Genomic DNA, 27,528 nt, shown 5'->3' with positions numbered 1-27,528 from the left:
CCACATTTTCGCAACAGGTCAGCCATCACAACGTATTTCCCCCCCTAATTCTTACCTTCCCCCTGGTTTTGTAAATTATTATACGTGAGAGAGTTTCTTTCTGGCCTTCGTTCTCTCTTATTGATCATCTTTGGTATTCTGGGAATGTATTTTAAGGAAATAATCCAAAATATGTCCTAATGTGTTTGTTTATTCTTTTTATTCTATTTTTGTGTCTGTTCTACACTAATCTTCCTCATAATGTTTGTTTAAAAAGATCAGGAACAAAAGCTCTTTTTTAAAACTTGATTGATTGACTGATTGATTGGGCTGCGCCAGGTCTTAGTTGCAGCATGCATGCGGGATCCAGTTCCCTGACCAGGGATCGAACCCGGGCCCCTGCATTGGGAGCACAGAGTCTTAACCACTGGACCACGAGGGAAGTCCCAAAAGCTCGTCTTGAAAGCAATAAGCATGCCTCAGAGTCCTCCGCCCTTGAGTGTCCCACAGCTCACAGTTCCCGCCCACGTTGCTGGGCTCTCTGCTGGGGGTGAGGGTGGGAGAAGGTTCCTGGGTTGATAATTAAGGCTGTGGTCCCGATTTCCCGTTTGGATGTGTTGGCTGCAGCTTGCCTGTGGTCTTTAGACTCCATCTTCAGAGACGGTCATCAGAGCAGAGAGTGCCTTCTCCTGCTAGTCTAAGCAGGCACTGATCTTTATGTTTCCTCAGCCTTCACTTGTGCACCCATGGGTTCTGTAGCTCTTGATTTCATACATATGTGTGTTTCAGCCAGGGGCCTGGGACTGTGGGAGCATTCATACAAATGTGTATTTCCATTTTTTAAGTCTTGTAACTTTCGGTTTATAATGTTTTTCATCCCTTGTCCGTTTTCTCCGTAAAACAACAGTGACGCCCTGAAGATGAAAGGATGCTCCTGCTTGTCTTGCGGGGAGGGCTGGAAGGAACACCAAGAAATTGGGAGCTAGGTGTGTCAGTGAAGACTTGAGGATTGTAACCAGGGGGAGGATATTTCTGACCCAGCCAGTGGGGAGCAGACAGGCTGCGGCTGTCGTCCTGTTCCCAGCGGGGTCACCCCCTTGCGGACAGCGAGGCTCCAGCCCAGCGTGCCTTGTGGGTGGCCTCCGTGCCTCACCTCGGAATTAGCCTCCTCCCGCTCGCCCTCTGCTTCCTCCTGTCCTTTCTCAGCGTCCTGTCCCCTCTCCTGCCCCCTTCCCTGGTCCGCGGCCCTCAGCACTCTTGGGGCCATGAGCCCCTTTAAAGCCGTGTCCCAGCTCCCAGAGAGTTGGCGGACCCCTGACGGGGACTCTCCCGTCCTGGCCGCTCCCTTCTCTCCTAAGGTTTTCTTCAGGAAACGCCCGCCCCTGCCCCCCCCCCGCCCCGGGTGAGCTCGTAGAGAGGGCTGAGGTGCGAGGCTGCCACCAGGCCCGGGCCTCTCCCCCAGGAGCGCAGAGTCTGACCCGGGATGGGGGCTCTGTGTGTTCACACTCAAGTAACCCGGGGTGTTCGCAGGGGCATCGCACAGATGCTCATGAGAACTGCCAGCTGGTGAGCGGCGGTTCTGTTCTGATGACATGCGACGGTGGCATGCTTGGGAGCCTCTGGCGGCCTCCTGGGCGCCACTCCTCCACTGGGAGAGACGGGCGGACTGCCCCAGCACGTGGCGTCACGGAGCAGGGCCGCCGGCCGAGGAATAGCCTCCCAGGAAGAAACATGCCTGTCGCGAGCGCCAGCACCAGGTTCAGATCCCGCTGGTCTTAAGCAAGTGATTGCTAGTTAGCTTCCTCGGGAGCTGGTTGGGAACACCCACCTGCTCCTGCCAGGCCATGTCCTGGCCCCAGGCACAGCAGTGACCCAGAAGGCCCCGTCCCTCCTCTGTGCTGAAGGAGATGGTCTCCAGTGCCATCTCGTCGGGCTCGATGACAGTAAGACAGTGGTTTGTATCAGATTCTGGTGGGAACATGCCTTCAGAGCGTCTGTCCAGTGCTGCTAAATGGTACTCAGAATAAGTAGTGATCAGATGGTTATATTTGCCTGTAAGTAACTTGATTTTAACTTTGATTTTTCAGGAGAGCATTAAGTTGGATAAAAAGGAGGGTGATCATGCACCATGGCAGCGGCCCTCAGAACGTCCAGCACCAGCTGCAGAGGTCCAGGGCCTTCGCCGGCGGCGAAGGAGAAGAGCCGCAGGCCCGCCCCAACCCCCCGCAGTCCCCCGCCACACCCTTCGCGCCGGCGGCGAGCCCGTCCGCGCCCCAGTCCCCTGGTTACCAAGTTCAGCAGCTGATGAACCGCAGCCCCGTGGCCGGGCAGAGCGTGAACATCGCCCTTCAGAATGTGGGGCCGGTGGTGGGAGGGAACCCCCAGATCACGCTGGCCCCCCTGCCGCTGCCCAGCCCCACTTCTCCGGGATTCCAGTTCAGTGCGCAGCAGAGGCGGTTTGAGCACGGGTCTCCATCGTACATCCAGGTCACCTCGCCGCTGTCCCAGCAGGTGCAGACTCAGAGCCCCACCCAGCCCAGCCCCGGGCCGGGACCGGGCCTGCAGAGCGTGCGGGCGGGCGCCCCTGGCCCCGGCCTGGGCCTGTGCAGCAGCAGCCCCACCGGGGGCTTCGTGGACGCCAGTGTGCTGGTGAGACAGATCAGCCTGAGCCCGTCCAGTGGTGGCCACTTCGTCTTCCAGGAGGGCTCGGGCCTGGCGCAGATGGCCCCGGGCGCCCAGGTCCAGCTGCAGCACACGGGGGCGCCCATCACGGTCAGGGAACGGAGACTCTCGCAGCCCCATGCGCAGTCGGGAGGCACCGTCCACCACCTGGGGCCTCAGAGCCCCGCGGCCGCAGGCGGGGCCGGCCTGCAGCCCCTGTCCAGCCCCGGGCACATGGCCACGACGAGCTTGCCGCCCCAGATCAGCAGCCTCATCCAGGGGCAGCTGATCCAGCAGCAGCAGGTGCTGCAGGCGCCTCCGCTGACCAGGCCTCTGCTCGCCGGGGTGGGGGTCGGGGGCGCTTCGGCATTGGGGATGACGTCCCCACCGCCCCCCACCAGCCCCTCCAGGACCGCAGCGCCCCCGGGCCTCTCCAGCCGTCCTGTCCCGTCTGCGGGGAGTGCGGGGATAAGAAAGGCTCCCAGGAAATTGGAAGAGATCCCCCCGGCCTCCCAGGAGCTGGCTCAGATGAGGAAGCAGTGCCTGGACCATCACTGCAGGGAGATGGAGGCTCTGAAGGAGGCCTTCAAGGAGTACTTGGTCGAGCTGTTCTTCTTGCAACACCTTCAAGGAAACATGATGGATTTCTTAGCTTTTAAGAAGAAACATTATGCCCCGTTACAAGCTTATCTTAGGCAGAATGATTTGGACCTGGAGGAGGAGGAGGAGGAGGAGGAGGAGGAGGAGGAAGAGGAGGAGGAGAAGTCTGAGGTCATCAATGATGAGGTGAGGGGCGGCGGCTCAGTAACCAGCAGGCCGGGCTGCTTGGGTGTGCGTCTAGGCGACCGTGAATTGCACGTGATCTGTGAGCCTGGGGTGTTCATAAGATGCGGTTTCATAAGGATTTGATCCAGGAGTAAATGGAAGATGCATTTGCTTTTTCCTTCATGGAAGGAAAGAGCTGCTCTAGTTGGGAGGGTGGTGCAGAGTGGTGCTGTGAGTATCGCCGGTGCATTTAGAACAGGGATGCTTCCCTGGTTTCGGGAGCTAACCCGGCCTGACCCAGCTTTCCCCGGTGCTCTGCTGGGTGTGTGGAGATTGGCCGGTCCCCAAGGGCCTGCAGAAGCCAGGGGTGCGGACACCTTCCCGCTCGTTCCCCAGGTTTCACAGTTTACTTACGTACGTCCACCCGTTGGGATTCTCAACACCATGAATGTCATTTTTAAAGAAGGGATTTGAATCACTAGCTTGTTACAGTATATCAGTTATGATTTAAATCACTAGATACATTTATAAGGTATCTTAATGATTAAAATATGGTTATTATGGCAAAGCAACTGAGAATTTTTTCAATTTTTAGATGTAGTCTTAGATTTGAGATCACGTATTTAACTGACACTGTTGCACGTAGCTACTGAATGGTATTTAAGATAGAATCTTTTTTAGATAGTGAACTTTTTGGGTGCCTGGAATGGGTACTTAATAAATTCCCCAATTGGGATTCTCAATACCTTAGTGATTCCTAAGATCCCTTTATTGGTACTTCCTAAAAAGGAAGCTGATCAGACAGGGCGACAGTGAGGTGCACTGTGATGCACTGTATTTGTGCCTTTGTGTTGTGTACTGTACACTGTGTTGGTGGAGCTGATTTTGTTTTTTGATATAGCTAAAATAATGTAAATCTCTGTCAGTTCTTCTGCAAAGAAATCAGCCTTTGATGAACAAAAGCTGGCCTCTTTGCTCATCTCCTCGTTGATATTTATTATGTGTGGCTTTGCCATTTGGTGTTTTCTTTAACACCCTTTCCAGGATGAACCATTTTTATTTTCTAAAAGGTTTATATGATTTTTTTTTTGAGGATTTCACCTCTGTTGCCATGAAATAGTGAAATTCAGTTCTCTTTATGTTTGTACACCAATGTTGTCTTTAGGCTCAATCCCCCTTATCTGTCATTGCCATTCTGACCTGCACATAGTAAGCCAGGGTGTAAACTGCCTATGAGGTTGTCAGGGCTTTGCTACTTGAAGACTGTCCGCCATTACCATTTTTAAAGTTTGAAGTTGCAGAATCTAAGGACATCGTACTTGTGACTTAAATTGGAGTTTCTGCAAGATTTGCAGTTGAGTTAGGGTATTATAAATCTGTCATAAATCAGTTCAGTGTCCTTTTACAGGATTTGATGCAAAAGCATTCCATTTTTAAACACCAGACATCAGTGAGCTATCAGCAGTAAAATTCTAACAAAATTTTGAGCAGTCTTAAAAATTATGTTGCCTTTTTTTCTCAAAATATTTCCTCTCAGGTAAAGGTTGTGACAGGAAAGGATGGGCAGACTGGTACTCCTGTTGCTATAGCAACCCAGCTTCCTCCAAATGTTTCTGCTGCTTTTTCATCCCAGCAGCAACCATTTCAGGTACTTTTCGATGGTTCTAAAATGTAGTCTCATCCGAAACTTTTCCTTCATCCAGATATTTTAACCTTCAATTTACTATTTGCTCTTCAGCATTTTTTTCCAGAGCCCATTCCTTATTTTAAAAAAGTAAAAAAGTCTTCCTGCATATAAAATTATACAACTAAATTGCATGAGTAAATGACAACACAGACCTTAATGCATTATTTTTTGTGTGTCTTGACCTGTAACACAGTAGTAGCTTCAGCATGCATGTCATCTAATACCTACAGTCCTGTTGAATGTATGCTCAGGATTCCTTGTGTGCTGTGTTTTAAATGTTGGTTCTTTCTTGTGTCTTCTATCTGTATTTTTGAGAACAGTGCAAACAGAAGAAAAAAAAAAGATTACACAGATGATAACTTGATATTTTCTGTAGCTAGAAGAAACAGTGAAGTGAAACACACTTCTAAAATACCAGAACCTTAGGCTTCTAAATGGATGTTAATTGAATGCAAACTGATTATTTTTAATTTTTTGAAAATTAAATCACTCAGTGTTACATTAATAAATGCCAGGAACCTAAAAGTACGGGTCAGATTCTAGTCATTTTGGAATAGATTGTGCTAGGTTCTGAAAGCAGTTGAATCTTGTGGTGATATATTTTAAAAATTTTTTTAATTTTTAATTTTGGTATAATTTCAAACATATATAAAATTGCAATAACAGTACAAAGACCTACCATTATATCCTCTACCCAAATTCACCAGTTGTTAACTTTTTGCCCCATTTGCATTATTTTTATTCTCTCTCTCTTTTATATGTACACACATACACATTTCCCCCAAACTATTTGAGAGTAAATTGCAGACATCATATCACACTTGCATCCCATATCACACTTCCATCCCTAAGTCCTTTGGCATATGGTATCAGGTACGAGTGTTACCTGACCTAACCATGGTATAACAATCAATTCTGGAAATTTTACAGTAACTTTTACTATGACTAAGCCACAGCTCATGTGCAAATTTTGTCTCTTGTTCTGGTGACATCCTTTGTATAGTTGTTTTTCTCCCAGTCTGGGATCACCCATTGTGTTTAGTTGCCGTGCCTCTCTGGTCTTCTTTAATCTGGGCAAACTCCTCACTCTTTCATGCCTTCACATTTTTGAGAAGTGTAGGTCAGTTATTTTGTAGAATGTCGTTTGACATGGGCCACTAATTCTGTCATCTATTGACGAGTCTTGCTGGAGTCAGGTGTCACGTTAAAGATCGCAAAGTGGATTTTCTAACTCCATTATTCCTTCTGCATTCATTAGCTAGCATTCTGCTGTAATGATGAGCTTTCTTTTTTCTTCCATTACGTATATTCCCATACGGATTCTTATTTTAATCAGTGCGTTTTCATATGTCATTAACGGTATTTATTTATTTAAATTTATTTAATTCAGTAAAGTTTATTCTTTTTGGTCTGTAGTTCTGTGAGTTTGGTTAAATGCCTAGAGTTGTGTAACCACCACCCCCCAAGAAACAGAGGGGTTCTGTCATCCCCCCAGACGTTCCTCATGCCACGTCTTTGTTGTCAGATTTTCTCCCTCCCTTAACCTTTGTTCTCTGTCTATGATTTTGCCTTTTTCAGAATAAAATATAAATGGAATTTTATACAGTATAGTATGTGCATGCTGCCTTTTCAGTCTGGCTTCTTTCAGTTAGCATAATGCGTTTGAGATTCATCCACGTTGTTGAATTTGCCAATTGTTTCCTTTTTTTGCTGAGCGGTATTCCATTGTATGAATGTTCCCCAGTTTGTTTAGCCATTCACCCTTTGAAGGACGTTGGGTTGTTTCCAGTTGTTGGCATACCTAGGAGACAGGTTTCTGGGTTGTTATTAAGAGTACATTCAGTTTTATATGCAACTGCCAAACTTTCCACAGTGGCTGTTCTGTTTCACTTTCCCACCAGCAGTGATTGAGAGTTCCTTTTGTTCTGCATTCTCCCCACTACTTGTTCTTGTCAGTTTTCTTCTGTAGTTATTCTAATATGTATGCAGTGGTTTTAACTTGTATATCTCTAAAGACTGATGATGTTGAACAACTTTTCTTTTTCATGTGTTTTTTTCCCATTTGTATATCTTCTTCGGTGAAGTATCTATTCATTTCTTTCACCATTTTTTTTCCATTGAGTCATTTGCTTTATTGCTGCATTTGAGAATTCTTTATATAATTTGGATATAAGCTTTTTGTCAGGTATAAATTGGCAAATATTTTTCTGTCATTCTGTGCTGTATCTTTTTTTCTTTTATATTGTTTTTTACAGAGCAGAAGTTCTGAATTTTGATGTGGTCTCTTTTATCATTTTTTTTTCTTTTATGGATTGTGCTTTTGATATATAAGAACTCTTCGCTCAACCCAAGGTCATAAAAATTTCCTCTAATTTTTTTTTTTAGAAGTTGTATAGTTTTATGTTTTACATTTAGGTCTGTGATCCATTTTGAGTAAAGTATTGTATAACATGCAAGCATCAGTAGAAGTTTATTTCTTTGTATATTGACAGCCAGTTAGTTGAGCACTGTTTCTTAAAAAGACTGTCTTGTATCTGCTGAACTGATTTTGCATCTTTGCCAGAAATCAGTTGATCCTGTCCGTATGGGTCTGTTTCTAGGCTCTCTTCTCTTCCATTGATCTCTGTGTCTATCTTTTTGCTTAAGGCCACACTGTCTTTACTGCTGTATCTTTGTAGTAAGTCCTGAAATCAGTTAGTGTGAGTTCTTCAACTCTGTTCTTTTTCAAAATTGTTTTGGTCATTCTGGCTCCTTTCACTTTTCATATACATTTTAGAATCAGCTTGTTGATATCCATAGAACATCCTGCTAGGATTTTGATTGGGATTGCATTGACTCTATTGACCTGTTTGGGGTGAAGTAATATCTTGACAACGTTGAGTCTTCCAGGCCAGGAATATGGTATGTTCTCCATTTATTTTTGTCTTCTTTGATTTCTTTCATCAGTATTTTGTAGTTTTCAGCATGCAAATTCTATGTATATTTTGTTAGACTTATACCCAGCTATTCCAGTTTTTCTGTGGTGCTGTAGATAGTACTTAAATTTAAAAATTTTTTTCTAGCTGTTCATGGCAAGTATATAGGAATACAGTTGATTATGCAACCTTGCTAAACTCATTTATTAGTTTTAGGAGCTTTTTTGTAGATTCCATGGGATTTTCTACCTAGAGAATCATGTCTGCAAAGAAAGCAAAATTTATATTTTCTTTTCCTATCTGTATGCCTTTTATTTCTTTTTCTTGCCTTATTTGCACTGGCAATGGCATGGACTGGCATGGACTTCCACTGTGATGCTGAATAAGAGTGATAAGAACAGACATCTTACCTTCTGGATCTTAGGGGGAAAGCATTTAGCCTTTCACCATTGAGTATGATGTTAGCTGTAGATTTTGTAGCTGTCCTTTATCAAGTTAAGGAAATTCCTTTATTCCTAATATTTATCATGAATGGATGTTGAATTTTGTCAAATACTATTTGCTGTATCTATTCACATAATCATGTGATTTTTCTTTTTTGGTCTGCAAAAGTGGTGAATTATATTAAGGTATAATTTGTAGTCAGGGAATGCACAGATCTTAAATGTTAGAATTTGTTGAGTTTGACAAGTGCCCGTGTAACCCATACACGTGTCAGGGTGTCCACTTCCATCAAGTCTCCTCGTGCCCTGCCAGTCAGCCGCTACCCAGCCCCCCCGCCCCAGTTTATTACTATTTATTCTATTACTGTTTATTTTGATGTTCAAATTATCTGTAATTTGACCAGTGGGAGCCCTTTCAAGCGGGCTTTCGTATACTTTTGACACATCCCTGTCACTCTCTAAGTACTTCCTTACATTCTGGCACAAAATGTTTAAAGTTTATCTTGCACATGCCTTGATTCAGTCCAGGAATCTGTCATTTCTCCAAGGAACTGGGTTCTTTTTGGTGGGGAATAATAATTTGAACCCAATATCTAGGTGTTCTTGTAATGAATTTGATACAACTGAAGATAAAATTTCTTGAATTGGAAATTGTCAGAAGGTTTATTAGTGGGACAAATTTCCTGTTAGTGCTTAGAGGAATGTAATACATCAGTGCGTTTATAGACCACATTAATAAATACTTGCATAAGAACCATGGGACAGTGGAGGGCAGGGAGTGCCTGTAAACTTAGGTTGCATGGTCTCCACAGTGACACAAATTAAACCCTCTGATTTACTGTCATACTCACCAGATTGCCAGAAATTAAATTGGACAGAATCTGTTGATTTAGGTCTATGAGATTCTTACCCACTGTTGATCGGGAGTGTAGCATGGAAACATTTCACATGATCTGGAAAAGGTGAGTGTGGGTAGGCCCTTTTGATCCAAACAGCATGCTCTAAAGGTATTCTTGTGTTTGTGTGCCAGAAAACACATCTAATAATGTTCCCAGCAACATCGTTTCTTCTAATAGCCCCAAACTGGAAAGAAGCATAATGTCCGTCAGCAGTAGAACAGATCAGTGGGTTGTGCACATTCATACAGAGGAATGCTAACAGTAATCAGTAGTGAAAATGAGTGAGTCCGTGTGGGTGGGTCTCAGCAGCGCCCTGTGGAACAGAAGGAGTTACGGGAGGGCCCAGCTGCAGCATTCCTTCAGGTAGAATTCACTAGGAAGCAAAGCCACACACAGCGTAGCGTGGAACTAAGCCTGTAGGTGATGGCACCAGGGGAAAATGTTCACACACAGGTCAGGTGGGGAGGGGGACGCCTTCATAGTGTGTGGGGGCTCCAGGGCGTGCGTAACAGCTTATTCTTAAGCCTCAGGATGAGTACACGGGTGATTGCTTTATCATTACTTTTTAAACTTAGAAGTTTTTCTAATTCTCAGCATTTTATTATGAAAAATTTCAAACAGGAAAGCTAAACAGTGTTCAGTGAACACTCACATCCCACTGTATAAATTCTGTGATTATGCACAAATAAGTGAAATTCACACAACCATTTTTATATTAACCACATAATATTCAGTGGCATTTAGTACATTCACAGTGTTAAGCAACCACTATTATGTATATCAATTTCTAAAATATCTTTATTGTCTTAAAAGGAAACCCCATATACCCAAAAAGCAGTCACTCCCCAGTACCTGCTCCTCCAGCCACTGGCAGCCACCAGTCGGCATCGTCTCCATAGATTTACCTAGTGTGGAGTCATGCAATATTTTGTGTCTGGTTTCTTTCACTTAACATGATGTTTTCCAGGTTCATCCACATTGTAGCATGCCTCAGTACTTCATAACTTCTTATAGTAGAGTGTATATCCACTGTATGGGTATGCTGCATTTTGTTTATCCACTCTTGATAAATATTTGGACCGTCTGCAGCTTTTGGCTATTGCGAATAATGCCACTATAAATACTTAGTAGCTACCCCGTTCTACGTCCCATCAGCAATAACAGAGGTTCCAATATTTCTGTATCCTTGCCAACTCTTATTTTCTGTTTAAAAAAAATTCTAGCCATCCTAGTGAGTGTGAAGTGGTGTCTCATTGTGTTTTCTTTTGCATTTCTCTTACGATGAATGCTGTTGGGCATCTTAATGTGCTTGTTGGTCATTTGTGTATCTTCTCTGGAGAAAACCCTGTTCAAGTTTTGAAAAAAATTTTTTTTAAAAATTCTATGATTAACTTTACTATGCTTTTAAAAATCACATTATTTAATATTATAAATATTTAAGAGACCTAAAAGAGGAAAACCAAGGAATCTCCATTTTGAATTATAGATCTTTGTCGCAAATACTAGTGGATGTCTAAGGAGACAAGAAAATGGAGAGTCTATCAGGAAAGAATTGAATGAAAAAACATACCCTTTGTTTTCTTTGGAAAAAAAAAATCTCAGTATGAGTTTTATTATTTACAGCCAGTTGTAGAATTTTTATATTGGCCAATGAAACTCTAGAAATAAATTCAGAATTCCTTGTATTACATACACAGTATATTAATTTCTGTCTGCTTCCAAAAGACTTTGAGGTAGTATTTTTTTCTTTTTTCTTTTCTTTTTTTTTTTTTTTTTTGGCCGCACTTGCGGGATCTTAGTTCCCCGACCAGGGATTGAACCCTGGCCCATGGCACTGGAGGCTCTGAGTCCTAACCACTGGACTGCCAGGGAATTCCCCAAAATAGTTTTTATTACAGTTATTTAGATCTTAAAAAATCCTAAGCAGAGATTATTTTTCAGTGATTATAGCATTAAAGGGAATGAATAATTATAGTTCTGTAACCCTACCCCAACTATTGATTTTTTTTTTTTTTGCCATTTAAAAAAATTTATTGAAATTTAGTTGATTTACAATGCTGTGTTAGTTTCAGGTGTACAGTAAAGTGATGCAGTTATACACACATGTATATATAAATAGATGTATATTTTTTTTACATTTTCTTCCATTACAGGTTATTACAAGATATTGAGTATAGTTTCCTGTGCTATGCAGTAGGTCCTTGTTGGTTATCTATTTTATATATAGTAGTGTGTATATTTTAACCTTAAGCTCCTGATTTATCCCCCAACTACTGATTTTTTTATTCTTTTAAAAATTTATTTATTTATTTATTTATTTTTAGCTGCATTGGGTCTTCGTTGCCGTGCGCAGGGGCTGCTCTTCGTTGTGGTGCGCGGGCTTCTCATTGTGGTGGCTTCTCTTGTTGCGGAGCACGGGCTCTAGGCGCGCAGGCTTCCGTAGTTGTGGCACGCAGGCTCAGTAGTTGTGGCTCTTGGGCTCTATAGAGTGCAGGCTCAGTAGTTGTGACGCATGGGCTTAGTTGTTCCTCAACATGTGGGATCTTCCTGGACCAGGGTTCAAACCCATGTCCCCTGTATTGGCAGATGAATTCTTAACCACCGCGCCACCAGGGAAGCCCCTTATCTTTTTATTTTAATGAAGTTCAATTTATCAGTTTTTTCACATGGATATCCAGTCTTCTAGCATCATTTGGTTGAAAAGACTTTTCATTCCATTTGGGTTGCTTTGGAGTCTTTAGGAACTGGCAGGGTTGTGTAAGTCTGAGTCTCCCTCTGGGCTCTCTGCTCAGTTGTTTTTATCTGTCGTCCGTCCTTAAGCAGCACTATGCCATCTGCTGAGTCTTGAAGTCCAGGCTTCCTCTTGTTCTTCTCTCAAGAATCTGTTTTCAATTCACCGACCTCTGCGTCCCCACCCTACTCTTCAGGCTATCCAATGAATTTTTTAAATTTCAGACACTTTTTCTGTTCGAGGGTCTTTATTTGGTTCTCTTCCTTTTTTTTTAATTTTTATTTTTTTACTGAAGTATAGTTGATTCACAGTGTTTCTGGTGTACAGCAAAGTGATATGTATATTCTTTTTCAGATTGGTTCTGTTTTTTAATCGTTTCTTTTTTTCTGTCAAGATTTCCTCTCGTCTTTCATTACAACATACTTTTATGTCCTTGGGCATACTTATTAAACCTACCGTAAAATCCCTGCTGCTAATTCCAGAATGTGAATTGTCTGGGGGGTTGGTGTCCATTGATTGTTTTGAGTATGGCTTGTGTTTTCTTGTCTCTGTGTTCTGGAGTAATTTTTTTTTAATATATATATTTTTAACATCTCTATTGGAGTATAATTGCTTTACAATGTTGTGTTAGTTTCTGCTGTATAACAAAGTGAATCAGCTATACATATACATATATCCCCATATCCCCTCCCTCTTGCGTCTCCCTCCCACCCTCCCTATTCCACCCTTCTAGGTGGTCACAAAGCACCGAGCTGATCTCCTTGTGCTATGTGGCTGCTTCCCACTAGCTACCTATTTTACATTTGGTAGTGTATATAATGTCCATGCCACTCACTCACTTCGTCCCAGCTTACCCTTCCCCCTCCCCGTGTCCTCAAGTCCATTCTCTACGTCTGCGTCTTTATTCCTGTCCTGCCCCTAGGTTAATCAGAACCATTTTTTTTAGATTCCATATATATGTGTTAGCATACGGTATTTGTTTTTCTCTTTCTGACTTACTTCGCTCTGTATGACAGATTCTGGGTCCATCCACCTCACTACAAATAGTTCAATTTCATTTCTTTTTATGGCTGAGTAATATTCCATTGTATATATGTACCATATCTTCTTTATCTATTCATCTGTCGATGGACACTTAGGTTGCTTCCATGTCCCGGCTGTTGTAAATAGAGCTGCAGTGAACATTGTGGTATATGACTCTTTTTGAATTATGGTTTTCTCAGAGTATATGCCCAGTAGTGGGGTTGCTGGGTCGTATGGTAGTTCTACTTTTAGTTTTTTAAGGAACCTCCATACTGTTCTCCATAGTGGCTGTATCAATTTACATTCCCACCAACAGTGCAAGAGGGTTCCATTTTCTCCACACCCTCTCCAGCATTTATTGTTTGTAGATTTTTTGATGATGGCCATTCTGACTGGTGTGAGGTGATACCTCGTAGTTTTTTGTTTTTTTGTTTTATAAATTTATTTATTTGTTTGTTTTTGTTTTTGGCTGCATTGGGTCTTCGTTGCTTTGTGCGGCTTTCTCTAGTTGCTGCGAGTGGGGGCTGCTCTTTGTTGTGGTGCGTGGGCTTCTCATTGCGGTGGTTTCTCTAGTAGTGGAGCATGGGCTCTAGGCGCGCAGGCTTCAGTAGTTATGGCACGTGGGCTCAGTAATTGTGGCTTGCGGGCTCTTGAGCGGAGGCTCAGTAGTTGTGGTGCACGGGCTTAGTTGCTCCACAGCATGTGGGATCTTCACGGGCCAGGGCTCGAACCCGTGTCCCCTGCCTTGGCAGGCAGATTCTTCACCACTGCGCCACCAGGGAAGCCCACTCATTGTAGTTTTGATTTGCATTTCTCTAATGATTAGTGATGTTGAGCATCTTTTCATGTGTTTGTTGGCAATCTGTATATCTTCTTCAGAGAAATGTCTGTATAGGTCTTCTGCCCATTTTTGGATTGGGTTGTTTGTCTTTTTGTTATTGAGCTGCATGAGCTGCTTATAAATTTTGGAGATTAATCCTTTGTCAGTTGCTTCATTTGCAAATATTTTCTCCCATTCTGAGGGTTGTCTTTTGGTCTTGTTTATGGTTTCCTTTGCTGTGCAAAAGCTTTTAAGTTTCATTAGGTCCCATGTGTTTATTTTTGTCTTTATTTCCATTACTCTAGGAGGTGGGTCAGAAAGGATCTTGCTGTGATGTATGTCATAGAGTGTTCTGCCTGTCTTTTCCTCTAAGAGTTTGATAGTGTCTGGCCTTACATTTGGGTCTTTAATCCATTTTGAGGTTTTTCTGTGTGTATGATGTCAGGGAGTGTTCTAATTTCATTCTTTTACATGTAGCTATCCAGTTTTCCCAGCACCACTTCTGTCTTTTCTCCATTGTATATTCTTGCCTCCTTTATCAAAGACAAGGTGACCATATGTGTATGGGTTTATCTCTGGGCTTTCTATCCTGTTCTATTGATCTATAGTTCTGTTTTTGTGCCAGTACCATACTGTCTTTTTTTTTTTTTAATTTATTCATTTATTTTTGGCTGCGTACAAGGGCTTTCTCTACTTTCGGCGAGTGTGGGCCACTCTTGATCGCGGTGTGCAGGCCTCTCACTGTCGCGGCCTCTCTTGTTGTGGAGCATAGGCTGCAGATGCGCAGGCTTAGTAGTTGTGGCTCTTGGGCCTAGTTGCTCCACGGCATGTGGGATCTTCCCAGACCGGGGCTCGAACCCGTGTCCCCTGCATTGGCAGGCAGATTCTCAACCACTGCGCCACCAGGGAAGCCCCATACTGTCTTGATTACTGTAGCTTTGTAGTATAGTCTGAAGTCAGGGAACCTGATTCCTCCAGCTCTGTTTTTCTTTCTCAAGATTGCTTTGGGTGTTCGGGATCTTTTGTGTTTCCATACAAATTGTGAAATTTTTTGTTCTAGTTCTGTGAAAAATGCCATTGGTAGTTTGATAGGGATTGCATTGAATCTGTATATTGCTTTGGGTAGTATAGTCATTTTCACAATGTCGATTCTTCCAATCCAAGAACATGGTATATCTCTCCATCTGTTTGTATCATCTTTAATTTCTTTCAACAGTGTCTTATAGTTTTCTGCATACAGGTCTTTTGTCTCCTTAGGTAGGTTTATTCCTAGGTATTTTATTCTTTTTGTTGCAATGGTAAATGGGAGTATTTCCTTAATTTCTCTTTCAGATTTTTCATCATTAGTGTATAGGAGTGCAAGAGATTTCTGTACATTAATTTTGTATCCTGCTACTTTACCAAATTCATTGATTAGCTCTAGTAGTTTTCTGGTAGCATCTTTAGGATTCTCTGTGTATAGTATGATGTCATCTGCCAACAGTGACAGTTCTACTTCTTTTCCGATTTGGATTCCTTTTATTTCTTTTTCTTCTCTGATTGCCGTGGCTAAAACTTCCAAAACTATGTTGAATAAGAGTGGTGAGAGTGGACAACCTTGTCTTGTTCCTGATCTTAGTGGAAATGGTTTCAGTTTTTCACCACTGAGCACGATGTTGGCTGTGGATTTGTCATATATGGCCTTTATTATGTTGAGGTAAGTTCCCTCTGTGCCTACTTTCTGGAGAGTTTTTATCAGAATTGGGTGTTGACTTTTGTCGAAAGCTTGTTCTGCATCTATTGAGATTATCATATGGTTGTTTTTTTTCTGCGGTACGCGGGCCTCTCACTGCTGTGGCCTCCTCCCGTTGCGGAGCACAGGCTCCGGACGCGCAGGCTCAGCGGCCACGGCTCACGGGCCCAGCCGCTCCGCGGCACGCGGGATCCTCCCGGACCGGGGCACGAACCCGCGTCCCCTGCATCGGCAGGCGGACTCTCAACCACTGCACCACCAGGGAAGCCGTATCCTATGGTTTTTGTCCTTGAGTTAGTTAATGTGGTGTATCGCGTTGATTGATTTTGAATTGGGTTTTGGGTGTCGTGAACGGTAGGTTGCAGAGACCCTGAGCTCTGTTATATCCTCCTGAGGGGCCCTGCTGGTTTGCTTTCACATCTGGTTAATGTGACGGGATTGAACCTGTGGACTCTGCCTCCTGAGATCTCAGTGTGGTTATGCTGGCCTGTGCTTGGCGTCGTGGCATGTGGGCGGTCAGGAGGCAGCCAGAAAAACAGGGAGCTTGGGGCCCATCTCTGCTGCCTCCTGTGGCGATTCTCCCTTACCTGTCTCTGCTCTGGTCTCCTACTCTCCATCCTAGTGGTCTTCAAGCCAGTGAGGCCCTCCCTGTCTGGGTCTGAGACTGGGGCCTGCCCTTGTGCCAAATGCCGTAAACCCAGAAACGTCTCCTAGTTTCATTCCCTCCTTGCAAGTATCGAGTCCCATGCTGTATCTGCCCACCTTTTCACATTTTTTATATCTCTTTTAGAGTTTATATTTATCTGGAATGTGTTTAGTCCAACAGGAAGTACTTGGCCATTACTGGACACACAACCCTGTATCAATTTCTTTTATTAAAAAAAACAAAACCTTTTTTTGATTACAGAAGTAATACATGTTCATTGTAAAACATTTAGAAAATTTAGAAAAGTGCACACACACAAATTATAAATTGATTGTAATCTTGTCCCCAGAGACAACCACTGTTCACATATTGTCTGTTTTTTAAGTCATTCTTTTCTCTTCTCTCTCCTTCCTTCTCTTCCTTCCTCCCCCATCTTTGTTAAATGTAAACAGGGGGTGCTTACTTCCCCTTTTCATTACTCTGAGGCCTTTCCCCATGTGAGGCAAAACCTGCAGCATGGCTGGTCCTGGCAGCGTAGTGTCCATTCCTAGGGATGCTGGGGTCAATAGCCACTCTCACAGGCAGTTTCTTCGTTCAGACATCTGTAACTTTTGCATTTAAAATGCCTCGCTAAGTAGAGTGGATATAATTGAATTATTTTAAAAGTTAGCAACTGTTAAACATCATGCTTAGCCTTCAGTAGCCCTTCAGGGGTAGTGCAGAGGTGTCAAAGGTGTAGAGCGCCCAGAGTCAGCTAGTTTCTGTCTTTGCCAGTAGCTTTTCACTTAAACATTTTAAATAACCTGTATGTATTTCACACAGTTATATATAAAGTAGGGTACTAACTGCAGTAACATTTTGAAGTCAATTAGATAGTTATTAATTGGAGTTTTAGTGCCATTTTCCAGTGGGAAGACAATTTCAGTCTTCTCATCATTCAGCTTTTGTGATTTTGGCGGGCTCAGTGACGACAGGCAGTGTGACAGGTCAGGAGGCTAAGCTGTGGTTCTCCGTGAGACTGATGTTTCCTGCGTTAGCTTCTGCCGTCATTGTGTGTGCAAAGCCAGCTCGTTTCTCAAGGACTCTAGATTTGCATTGAACTGAAATTCCTTTTAAAACCAGAATGCAAATCCTTTTTTATCCTCCAGAGGTAAGTTAGAACTTTAAATTATGTATTGTAATACATTGGGTAGATGACATTTCTCTTCTTAAAAAGAAGGGAAGTCAGTGTTTGGGATAATTATGATAGTGTTAGTTTATATTCATGCTTGTAATGCGTTTAAATTATGAAAATCTCAGTTTTTCCTTTTTTTTTTTTTCCAGCAGCAAGCCCTTGCAGGGACCCTCGTGGCAGCGGCCGGCAGTGTGCTCGAAACGGACCCTTTTAAGAGGCAGCAGACGGGACCCCCGGCAGGTACGTCACAGAGCACAGGCCGAAGGGCCCCCGGAGCCAGTCAGCATCTTGGTTTGGGTGTTCCAGTGGAGTGGCCACCTGTTTCTAAAGCGTGGCCCCTAAGGAACTTAGTGTTGGTTAGTTTCTACTTTGAAAGTTTATTTTTCTTTTGGTGGTAATCAGCTAAACAAAATATTTATGTGCATGTTTATGTGTACTGAAGTTAGAAATTTGTCAGTTGAACAGGCATATTCCAGTTTGATTTTCTGTATGCATTTGTAGGCTGTTTAGTCCTCATGACATGATTAAGTGTAAAGCCATCTGCCTTTTCAAATTGTCATTCATTTTTCAAACTGAATTTTTTCTCCAACTTAGGAACTTAATACACATTTTGTGTAAAAGATGCAAACAGTTTAGGAGGGTGTAGTTTAAGTCTGTCTCTGGTTCGGTATTCCTTCCCCATTCCCTAGCCACAGAACTGGCTACGTTTGTTCAGTTTCACAGACAAGCATTGCTACAGGTGTGTCATTCTGAAAAGGTTCAAACGTGATCCTATATATATATATATATATATACACTGTTATGTCTTTAATATTAACTGACTAAGCCATCTTTCCCAGTCATGGACCTCATTCTTTTTGATAGGTGCAAAATACTGCACCCACTGCATGGGTGCTTCCTTCTTTATTCATCAGACCCGTGTTAGCATTCATTTGTTAGTATCACCTTTTTTCTGTTGTAATCAAAACCTGATTGAACATTTAGTTTCACATTTTTTTCTGTACATGTCTGTCCATGTATCTAAAAGCAGCGCTCCAAGAGTGAAATTGCTAGATCAAAATGTATGCATAGTTAAGTATTAGTGAGGCTAAGTTGCCCTCCAAAAGGGTAGGGTCAGTTTTTGCTCCCATCATCAATTTCTGGTTCTCTCAAATTTTGGCCATTTTATTAAGTATCTTTTAATCTTTGTCGATCCAGTGGGTAAAAACTAAAATCTTTGTTTTGATAATGGATTTCTTTAATTTTGATACGGTTTCAGTTACCTCTTCATGTTTTTAACCATTTGTGAATGTGTCCCTCTGCTCGTTGTTTGTGTTCTTTGCCCATTTTGTCTTTCTGGTTGTTGATCCTTTTCATATTAATTTGTAAGAGCTTTATGAATGTTGCCCGTTATGTATGTTGCAGGTAATTGTCTCTTAGGTTGACGCTTGTCCTTTGCCTTTTTTTATGATGCTCTTCTTTATATTTACAAATTTTTAACGGAAAGAAATTATATTTATCAACCTTATCTTTTATGGCTTCTGCATTTTGGTTCATGCATAGAAAGGCCTCTCTGTTCAAAGATGATAAAAACACTTACACATGTTTTTTCTACTACTCTTGTGGTTTTATTTTTACATCAAACTGCACCTTTTCTGAAAATTATTCTAGAGCAGTCTAAGAGACCTCGACTCGAAGTGGGTCACCAAGGGGTAGTTTTCCAGCACCCAGGGGTGAATACAGGAGTTCCTCTCCAGCAGTTAATGCCGACAGTTCAAGGTAAGACCCAGCGCCAGAACTAGCTCTCTTAGCTCAGAAAGAGGGAGTGCAGAGAGGGCTTAAGGAAGCAGCAGCAGACTAAAGCGTGTGCAGTCCAGGTAGCATATCTGAGGTGGTTTCTGCCATTGGGACGTCCCTCGGAGTCCCACTTCACACAGTATGAAGAAAGCACCGGAGACCAGCTCTTGTCCCTTTAGCGGAGCCGCACGTCCCACTGTCCTCAGCTTCTCTCCGGCTCTCCCTCCTGTGTTTTTTCTGACTTGCTGCTGTGGCAGGGACCCTGCGGTTATCCCGTGCCTGCTCTGCTTGATGCGAACTCGCAAAGGCCGAGGCCTTTCTTTCCTTTGTTGTGTGCTCATTTATCACGTTAGACCTAACGCACAGAGGTCTCCCGCCAGGTAACCCTCCCGTTTGAGTGTGTGTGTTGCGAGTGCAGGGTCTGAGGCGGCAGCGGCCGGTGGGGTCTGAGCCCCGGAGTCAGGGCCGCTGGGTCTGCCCTCTGTTGCAGGGGGAATGCCACCCGCGCCGCAGGCCGCTCAGCTCGCCGGCCAGAAGCAGAGCCAGCAGCGCTACGACCCCTCCACGGGGCCCCCCGTGCAGAACGCCGCCAGCCTGCATACGCCGCCGCCGCAGCTGCCCACCAGGCTGCCCCCGGCCGGCCTCCCCGCCGCGCCCCTGCCGCCGGCGCTGCAGTTCCCCCCGCAGCCGCAGACGGCGGAGCCTCAGACCCCGCTCCCGGTGCCGGTGAAGACGCAGCCGCCAAACGCCCCCGCCCCGGCGCCCCCGCCCGGCCCGCTCCCCGCGGCCCTCCACGTCCCGGTGCCCGCGCAGGCGCAGATGCAGGCCCCTCCGCTCCCGTCCCAGCCGCAGGTACTCCGGGCCCCTGCCGTGCCCCGAGCTAGAGGCGGAAGGAGACAGGCTGTGTGCTGGCCGGGACGGTGCCCAGCGGGGTCACTCCCTCTCTCCCAGCGCCTCGCTCTCCGCCGTGCTGCAGTCAGTCAGTTCAGTAGCTGCAAAGTAAATTTACTGTGCGGTCGTAGTTATTGTTATTAAAGTGTCAGAAAACGACACGATTCCAAGCGCTGCTCTCGGCACAGGGAGCCCCGTGCAGGGCACGGTGGCCCTGGTCCCACCTGCTGTGCCCGTAACGCTGGGGCTCCCGCAGCTCCTGGCCGCCCGCTGGGCTCTGTCCACGGCGCCCCCCCGACGCTCCACTCCACGAGCGTGGGTGAGGCTGCTGTCCAGGCTGGATACGCGTTTCCAGGTTCATAGGGCCCCTCCTCGTCCACGAATTACCCTCCCCCAGACGTCTTTTTGGAACGTGTACAGTAGACCACGTGGGGCCCCTGAGGAGCAGTGCGTTTGTGAAGCACGGGTCTGGGGCACCAAAGGGGCCAGAGGCAGTGTTCTCAGAGGCTTGTCTCAGCAGCGTGTGGTCAGCGGCTCAGGAAAACCCCCCCTTCCTCTCCCCTCTCCCTCGTTAACAAGGAGATTTCCTAGCTGGGCTTGGAGTTCGAGTTCTTCTGGTGATGGTAGAGGTTTGCTCTCATGTAGGGATGCTGCCTTTCACTCCCCGCCTGCCAGGTGTGAGGCGTGGTGACGGGCGCCTCCGGGCCGTTACTTGCTCTCCTCTGCCTGGCACCCCTCTGTGGTAGAATCTTTATCACGCCCGTTAGCTATGAAAAGACCAAGGCCAGAGAGGCCAGATAACTTGGCAAGGTTGGTCAGCCAGTGCTGGAGGGGCTGTGACTGGCCCCCTGGGTTGATTCTGGAGCCTTCTGTGCACCTTGGGAAGGAGCACCGCCTTCCCCCGCCAGGGCGCTGAGCTTCTTGGGCCTTCGCAGGCTTGAGGTTTCCGTGCATGTGAGGCACTCTGTTCTGAATACTGTCACTGAGCCTGGTGCCGACCTCACGCAGCACTGACGTTTTTCTTGGGTTTATTTCCCAACCTTATTGTCGACGGTGTGATCTGTGGAATGTGATTTTAGAGAAGCTCCTTACAGAAGCCGTGGAATTCCGTTCCTTCCAGAAGTTCTGGAATTCTGTTCCTTCCAGTTTGGGCGGGGCCGGCAGACTTCTTCTGTAAAGGGCCACAGAGAGGGAGCGTAACGGTATTTCAGGCTTTGCAGGTGTGTGCTTCCTGTTGAGTCACTCAGCTCCGCCGCTGAAGGTGAGAGCAGCGCCAGGGCCCACAGATGAGCGACCGTGGCCTGTGGAACTCTCCCAAAGTGTGTGGCCGGCCACAGTTTACCGACCGCTGAGGTGGAGGAAATCTCCTTAGAGGTGGGCGGAGAAGCTGTGCGCCGTGAGGGGCCCGGCCTTGGCCGCGGTGTCTCGTCCGCACCGCGGGTTATAAATGTGCCGCGTGCGCATCGCTCTGTCCTCAGGCCTCCTGGCATGGCAGGGCCTTGCCTTCCCTGCTCTCTGTCCCCCCACTTCCTCCCGGCCGGAATTCCCGTGTGAATCTAAGCTCACCTTCGGCCCGGGGAGGGCTGGGCGGAGGGGCTCCTCAGTTTTATAAGCTTGGCTCTCGGGACGTCACAGAGGAGGGTTTCCAACCTTCAGCTTGCCCACCACAAGAGGGCCGCATGGAATTTGTCTTTGCCCTTCAGAGAGCAGGTGCACGGTGAGCATTTGGTACTTCTCAGTTAAGAAGTTTCTACAATTAAAAATTCTAAAAAATTACTTGAAAAAGCTGGAAAAAGCAAAAAAAAAAACCCAAAAAACCCGACATAAGACCATATGTGAAGGCACCGTTTACAGGGAGCTCTGATGTGGCTTTGTGGACTAGCAGGGCTTCTTCTCTTCTGTAGACACGGTTAGTCTGCGTGGCCCTGTGGTCCGCAGCGGGCCCGCTGGTCGGCCTGCGCTGCTGGGGAGAGGGAGGGGCGTTGCACAGGGGCCTCCAGCCGGCCTGTGGGTTCCGGGCACGGCGCTGAGCCCTGTTTTCCCTGCCAGACGGTGGCGCCGCCCAGACCGCCCGTGGACCCCGCCCAGACCTGCCCGCGGCCGCTGCCCTCCGCCTCCTCTGCCTCGACCGTTGCCCCCGCCAGTGGCTCAGGCCCGGGGCCTTCGCCTGCCCGGGCCTCCCCGGTGAACAGACCCTCCCCGGCAGCCAAGTCGCTGTCTCCGGTCATCGCCCGCTCCCCGGGGGCAGCCGTGTCGGCGCCCCTGAAACCACAGAGCCCCGCTCAGAATGCCGCCGCGCCCCACGACGGTTCTCAGGACAAGCTGGCAGAACAGATAGCGCTGGTAAGTGCGCCTAAAGGGCTCTTGAAGGTGCTCGAGAAGGACGCACCGTACATGCCAGCCTGCGGCGCGCGTGCGCTCTCGCTTTCTAAGGGGCAGTAGTGTAAGGCGGAGCACCTGATAGTAAAGGTCTGTGAGCCGGAGAAACCAAGACTAAAACCGCGTAGTTGGCCCCGTCCTGCTGGAGGGGCAGCTAGACTGGTGTGGAGAAGGTCTTTTCTATGCTGGTGTCAGCAGTCGGGGGGAGGGGGGCGTGGGGTGCAGGCTGAGAGCTCACCAGGCCAGTGCAGCCCACACGGCCTGCACCTAGTGAGCGCTTGCTGTTTGTTGGGCGACTGAGCAGTTATTTGTAAGTGCTCCGCTGTGAGCACTGGTCTGGGAGCTCTGTCCCGGGTTTCCAGGATGGGGCTCCTGGGGGTCGCACGCCTTTGCCTCTGCCTTCTCGTAGAGCCTTGTTCAGCAACTCTTCTTTGTTGCTGAGACTTCCACGTAGCAGGGTCGCACTGACTGGGGTGTGCATCGGTGGCTTGCACTTAAACTGTGCTGGACATCTTGCACCCCTGTGCTCCTTGCAGGAGAACCAGATCCATCAGCGGATAGCAGATTTAAGGAAAGAAGGCCTGTGGTCCCTCAGACGGCTGCCCAAGCTGCAGGAGGCCCCGCGGTCCAAGTCGCACTGGGACTACCTGCTGGAGGAGATGCAGTGGATGGCCACAGACTTCGCCCAGGAGAGGAGGTGGAAGGTGGCTGCTGCCAAGAAGGTGAGTTTGAGACACAGGCCACCGCGGCGCCCAGGGGTCATCAAGCAGCGCCAGAGGCTTAAAGTGTGTGGACGGAGGTCTCCCAGCCCCACTTTCTAAACGGTTTCTTTTTCTTCTTAAATATTTATTTATTTGGCTGTGTTGGCTCTCTAGTTGTGGCACACAGGCTCCAGAGCGAGCGCATGGGCTCTGTAGTTGGCGGTGCCTGGGCTCTCTTCGTTGAGGTGCGCGGGCTTAGCTTCCCCACGGCGTGTGGGAACTTAGTTCCCCGACCGGGGATCGAACCTGCGTCCCCTGCACTGGAAGGCGGATTCTTAAGCACTGGACCGCCAGGGAGGTCCCTCTAAAGGGTTTCTTGACTTACGATGTAGCTGAAGAATGTTCTGCTGCCGTTTAGGAAGTAACTGCTGCGTTGCTTCACTTCTGAGGGCTGTCCCCAGTGCTCTGGCGTGGACTGCTGGGAGCAGACACGGCCCTCCTGCTGCAGTTCTGTCCTGGGATTTGGGTTCTTCTTCTGGCCAGTTTTGCCTGGCAGTTGGCGTGAGGGTGCCTGCAGCCCCCCAGATCCAGGCTGAGAGTAGGAAGGGGGAAGAGGCCAGGTGGCTGGCCAGAAGCTCAGGCACTGGTCCCAGCCTTCTGGCTGCCCGCAGCCTGCCTGCTCTGTGCTGCCTGGTCTTCCAGTCCAGCTTCTCTCCAGTTCTGGCTCAGAATGTATTTCCTTCTCTCTGCCCCCAAAGTAGGCATCCAGCCCGGGGTAGGACCTCTAGAAGATGCTACTGCTAAAGCTGGCAGTGTGGAAAGTGACAGATTTCTAGGGCTCTTGGGTCCCAGAGTGTAGAGCAGCTGTCCTTGCGTACGTGTACATAGCTCCAGGCCCAGCTGCTTCTCCCTCCATCACTGTGTGTCCTTATTCCTCGGGACCTGGATGCTGCCTTCACATTTCCTATACTCTCAGGACTGGGGATTGATCCTGTGTGCCTTGCCTGTCCACCTCACTCCTCTGAATTCTCCCCCTTGCTTTCCCCACGTAGTTTTGGTAGAGAGAAGCCGAGACCAAGGGGGTAACAGCAGAGTCTGAGTATAAAGGGTCTTTAATCAGATTCATGTGTATTTAAGAAAAAAACAAGATCGCTTCTTAAACACTTCCTTTTTCACAAAAGTTGATGGTCCTGAGCATGTGGGTGCAGGGCTGGACAGGGCAGTGGCCGGGGGCGAGGGGCAGGGGTGGACGCCGGGCAGCGGGGCTGAGAGGCAGCTGAGCCGGGGGCCGCGGCTGTGCTCTGTGCTGCCCCTCCTCGCGCCGTCCCTCCACCCCCGGGAGCAGGCGGCTTCTTGCGAGGGGTGCGCGCTGACCCGGACAAGGCCCTGGGAGTCCTGTGCTGGGCGGCTGCCTCGGGGTCATCGCAGAGCTGAGGGGCTGGCAGCTCCGCTGCACTCGGGGCTCAGGATGTGTCCCTTTCTGAGTTACTTCTCTGCACCTTTTGGAGGTACAGCTGGTGAGGATGTAAAGAGTAGAAATTCTGGAAAGCGGTTTGGCAGTTTAAAGCAAAAGCCTTAAAAAATGTGAATTATCCCAACCCAACTTTTTTCATACCTAGGAGTTAAATTTTGCTGCATTCACGCAGTGGAAATGATACGCATTAAAAATGATTTTGATCTGTGTTGATTGATGGAAAGATGTTACTCATATATTAAAGGGGGAAAGGAAGATTGTAGCACAGTGTGATATTCCATTTTGGAGAAAAATATGTGTATTTGGTAAAATAATACTTGTAGGAAAGTCAAGCAGACCGTTCATTGGTGGTGGTTTTCACTGGAATCAGCATTTCTCCCATGCGCCTTTAGAGCAGGTGAGGGTGTGTCTCTCTGTGGATTATATGTAGTTACGGGCTGAGAAGATTTTAAAGAAGCGTTATGTATCTTTTTTCTGATAGCATGACACAGCGCACAACATAAAATTCTTGGACTTTGATTTACTAGCTTGTCAGAACTGTAGTGCGTCATCACGAAGAGAAGCAGCTTCGGGAGGAACGGGGAAGGAGAGAAGAACAGAACCGACTGAGACGGATAGCTGCGTCAACTGCTAGAGAAATAGAGTATTTTTGGTCAAATATTGAACAGGTAAATTCTGACATGTTGATGGGCTCCTGGGAGCATAGACTGTGTCGGGGTTGGTGAGGCTGCCTTCTGAGCCCCGCCTGCCTGTGCGATGGGGAAATCCCACAGGCAGAGCCTGCAGTGTCGTTCGGAAAGGCGGGTCCCCGCACCTCCTGGGCGCCTCTGGGGTGTTGGCTCATCAGGAGACCCGGTTCTGCCTCTGTGTTTCTCTTTGTGCATCGCAATCCCCATCAGCCGTGGCCCGCGCGCTCTGTGGCGTCTGGGAGCCTTCCTGAGGGGCCCTTCAGGTAGTTCTGCTTAGGGTCGGCGCAGGTCACTAGAGGCTGCGTAGGTCCAGAGAGGCTTGCTCCGCCTCTCGCTTCCTTTTCGTAACAATTCTCTTCTCACCGTCTGACCGACTTGGGGCAGGATGCAGCTGACACAAACTAATGAAAGAGAACCACACTGAACGTGTCTCTTCGAACAGCGCGGGGGGTTAGGGCCGCTGCACACAGCTCGCCATGCGCCCTCTGCATCTGCGGTCGCATGGCTGCGGGTGTCGCTAGCCGCAGACCATGCAGCTCTGTAGGATTTACTACCGGAAAAAATCTGAGTACCGGTGGACCTGCACAGTTGACATCCACGTTGTCCACGGGTCAGCTCTAACCTGAAATGGGGTTGGGACAGCTGTGCTTTTGGCCTACATGTGTGAGTTTTAATGTTTTCATATGTAGAACTTTTATAATATGCATTCTTAGTAACATGCTTATTTATTTAACTCTTTGCATTTAGGTTGTGGAAATAAAACTACAAGTAGAATTAGAAGAAAAAAGGAAAAAGGCTTTAAATTTCCAGAAGGTTTCCCGGAAAGGTATGATTCCTTTTTAAAGAGCCTTCCCCTTTGGCGGGCTGTGTTTGCTCGATTCTCTGCTCACCGTCGCCTTGTGACATCGTGGCTTCCCGCCGAGCCTCCCCAGCCAGGCCGTTTACTCAGCAGCCTGGTCCTGGCATTTCAGCTCTTCTGAGATTCGGTAGTATGAGCCAGTAAGCCCCAGGGTGACCAACTCTGGGGGGCTCTCAGGACTGAGGTTCCGAGCCTGTGCCCTGTGTCCCCGGAGAGTGAGGTGAACTCCCCAGGCTTTGCCCCCCACCCCGCCGCGGTCCCCGTGTCTAGGCGTCGTGCTGCTCCCACGGTGCTCAGCAGTCGCTACCCCGTCACTGGAACCTGGGGAGGGGGCCGGGAGGATTCCTCTCTTTTACTGATGAGGAAACTGAGGTGAAGGAGGTGGTCCCTGTTGAAAGTCACGGAGCTCTAAGATTATGCAAGTCATGAGTGAGAAGCGTTGCCAGGTTGGAGACTCTAGGTTCCTGCTGAAGCCGAGAGTGGGCGTGGCGGTGTGGCTGTGCCGCCCTGCGTCGCAGAGGGGAGGTGGGACCCGCCTTGCTGTCCTCTCCGCTCCTCGGGGGGCGGGCAGAGGTGCCCATGGTCGCGTGAGGAGCGTCACCTCCTCCACTGCCTCAGTGAAAGCGAATCAACGTTACCTGTCTCTTTAGGTAAAGAGTCGAGACCTACAGGGCTTGACGCGTTACGGGCAAACTTTGTGGTGAGTTCGGGACTGTCCCGTCGCTGTGTGAGGGGGTGTCTGTCTGCAGGAAGGCGTAGGCATGAGCAGCGTTCTCTCTCACTGGAGAGCGGTGCCCCCTGGGCCTACAGCTGGTTCTTTCCAGCTTCAGGCTCACCTGGGTGTTACCTTGGTGGTTTGGGAAGAGCAGGAGGGGTCTCGTCCTGCTTCCCCGCAGCCTCCTGCCCGCCGTGCGGCGTCTGTCTGCCGGGGACACGCCTGGCTCGGGCCCTCCCAGGTCCTCCCGGGTGCGTGTTGAGTAGGCAGTTCTGCTTTGGGTCCTCATTCTGTGTTCTCGGATCTCACGCTTACGATGTGTGTTCTGTGTCACAGGATTCAGGGATACCTGGAAGAAAAAGAAAAGCAAGCACATCTTTAACCGATGACGAAGGTCTGTCCCCCTGGTGCCTTGGCTGTCTGCAGGGCGCTCTGAAAGCGCAGCTGGAGAGCTCGCTCGGTGCTGCCAGGGCATCGAGGACCGCCTGGACTGGAAGAGTCCGGTGGCTCAGTGGCTTACGCTCTTGGGGGGCCGGGGGCCTTGGTGGGTAGTGGGGTTTTGCAGTGGA

General features: G+C 47.5%; 1 protein-coding gene across 10 annotated transcripts in view; it reads left to right on the top strand.

The window, feature by feature from the left end:
• Positions 1 to 27,528, top strand: part of EP400 (E1A binding protein p400) — a 114,156-nt gene that overhangs the window by 17,243 nt on the left and 69,385 nt on the right. For 4 of the 10 annotated variants that reach the window (XM_081252270.1, XM_081252275.1, XM_081252267.1 and 1 more), the window contains 11 exons: positions 2,067 to 3,426; positions 4,943 to 5,053; positions 17,625 to 17,715; positions 19,126 to 19,233; positions 19,742 to 20,103; positions 22,192 to 22,485; positions 23,058 to 23,243; positions 25,224 to 25,364; positions 26,133 to 26,211; positions 26,895 to 26,944; positions 27,296 to 27,353. In XM_081252270.1, the coding sequence (XP_081108396.1) occupies positions 2,101 to 3,426; positions 4,943 to 5,053; positions 17,625 to 17,715; positions 19,126 to 19,233; positions 19,742 to 20,103; positions 22,192 to 22,485; positions 23,058 to 23,243; positions 25,224 to 25,364; positions 26,133 to 26,211; positions 26,895 to 26,944; positions 27,296 to 27,353 (2,806 nt within the window). In that variant the 5' untranslated portion in view covers positions 2,067 to 2,100. The remainder of the gene's footprint in view (positions 1 to 2,066; positions 3,427 to 4,942; positions 5,054 to 17,624; positions 17,716 to 19,125; positions 19,234 to 19,741; positions 20,104 to 22,191; positions 22,486 to 23,057; positions 23,244 to 25,223; positions 25,365 to 26,132; positions 26,212 to 26,894; positions 26,945 to 27,295; positions 27,354 to 27,528) is intronic. The other 6 variants (XM_081252276.1, XM_081252273.1, XM_081252268.1 and 3 more) reach the window with 4 other exon arrangements.

The sequence above is a fragment of the Mesoplodon bidens genome (genome assembly GCF_964165515.1).
Source record: "Mesoplodon bidens genome assembly, chromosome: 13".
Classification (NCBI taxonomy): domain Eukaryota; kingdom Metazoa; phylum Chordata; class Mammalia; order Artiodactyla; family Ziphiidae; genus Mesoplodon; species Mesoplodon bidens.
This window is presented reverse-complemented; position numbering and strand designations above follow the sequence as displayed.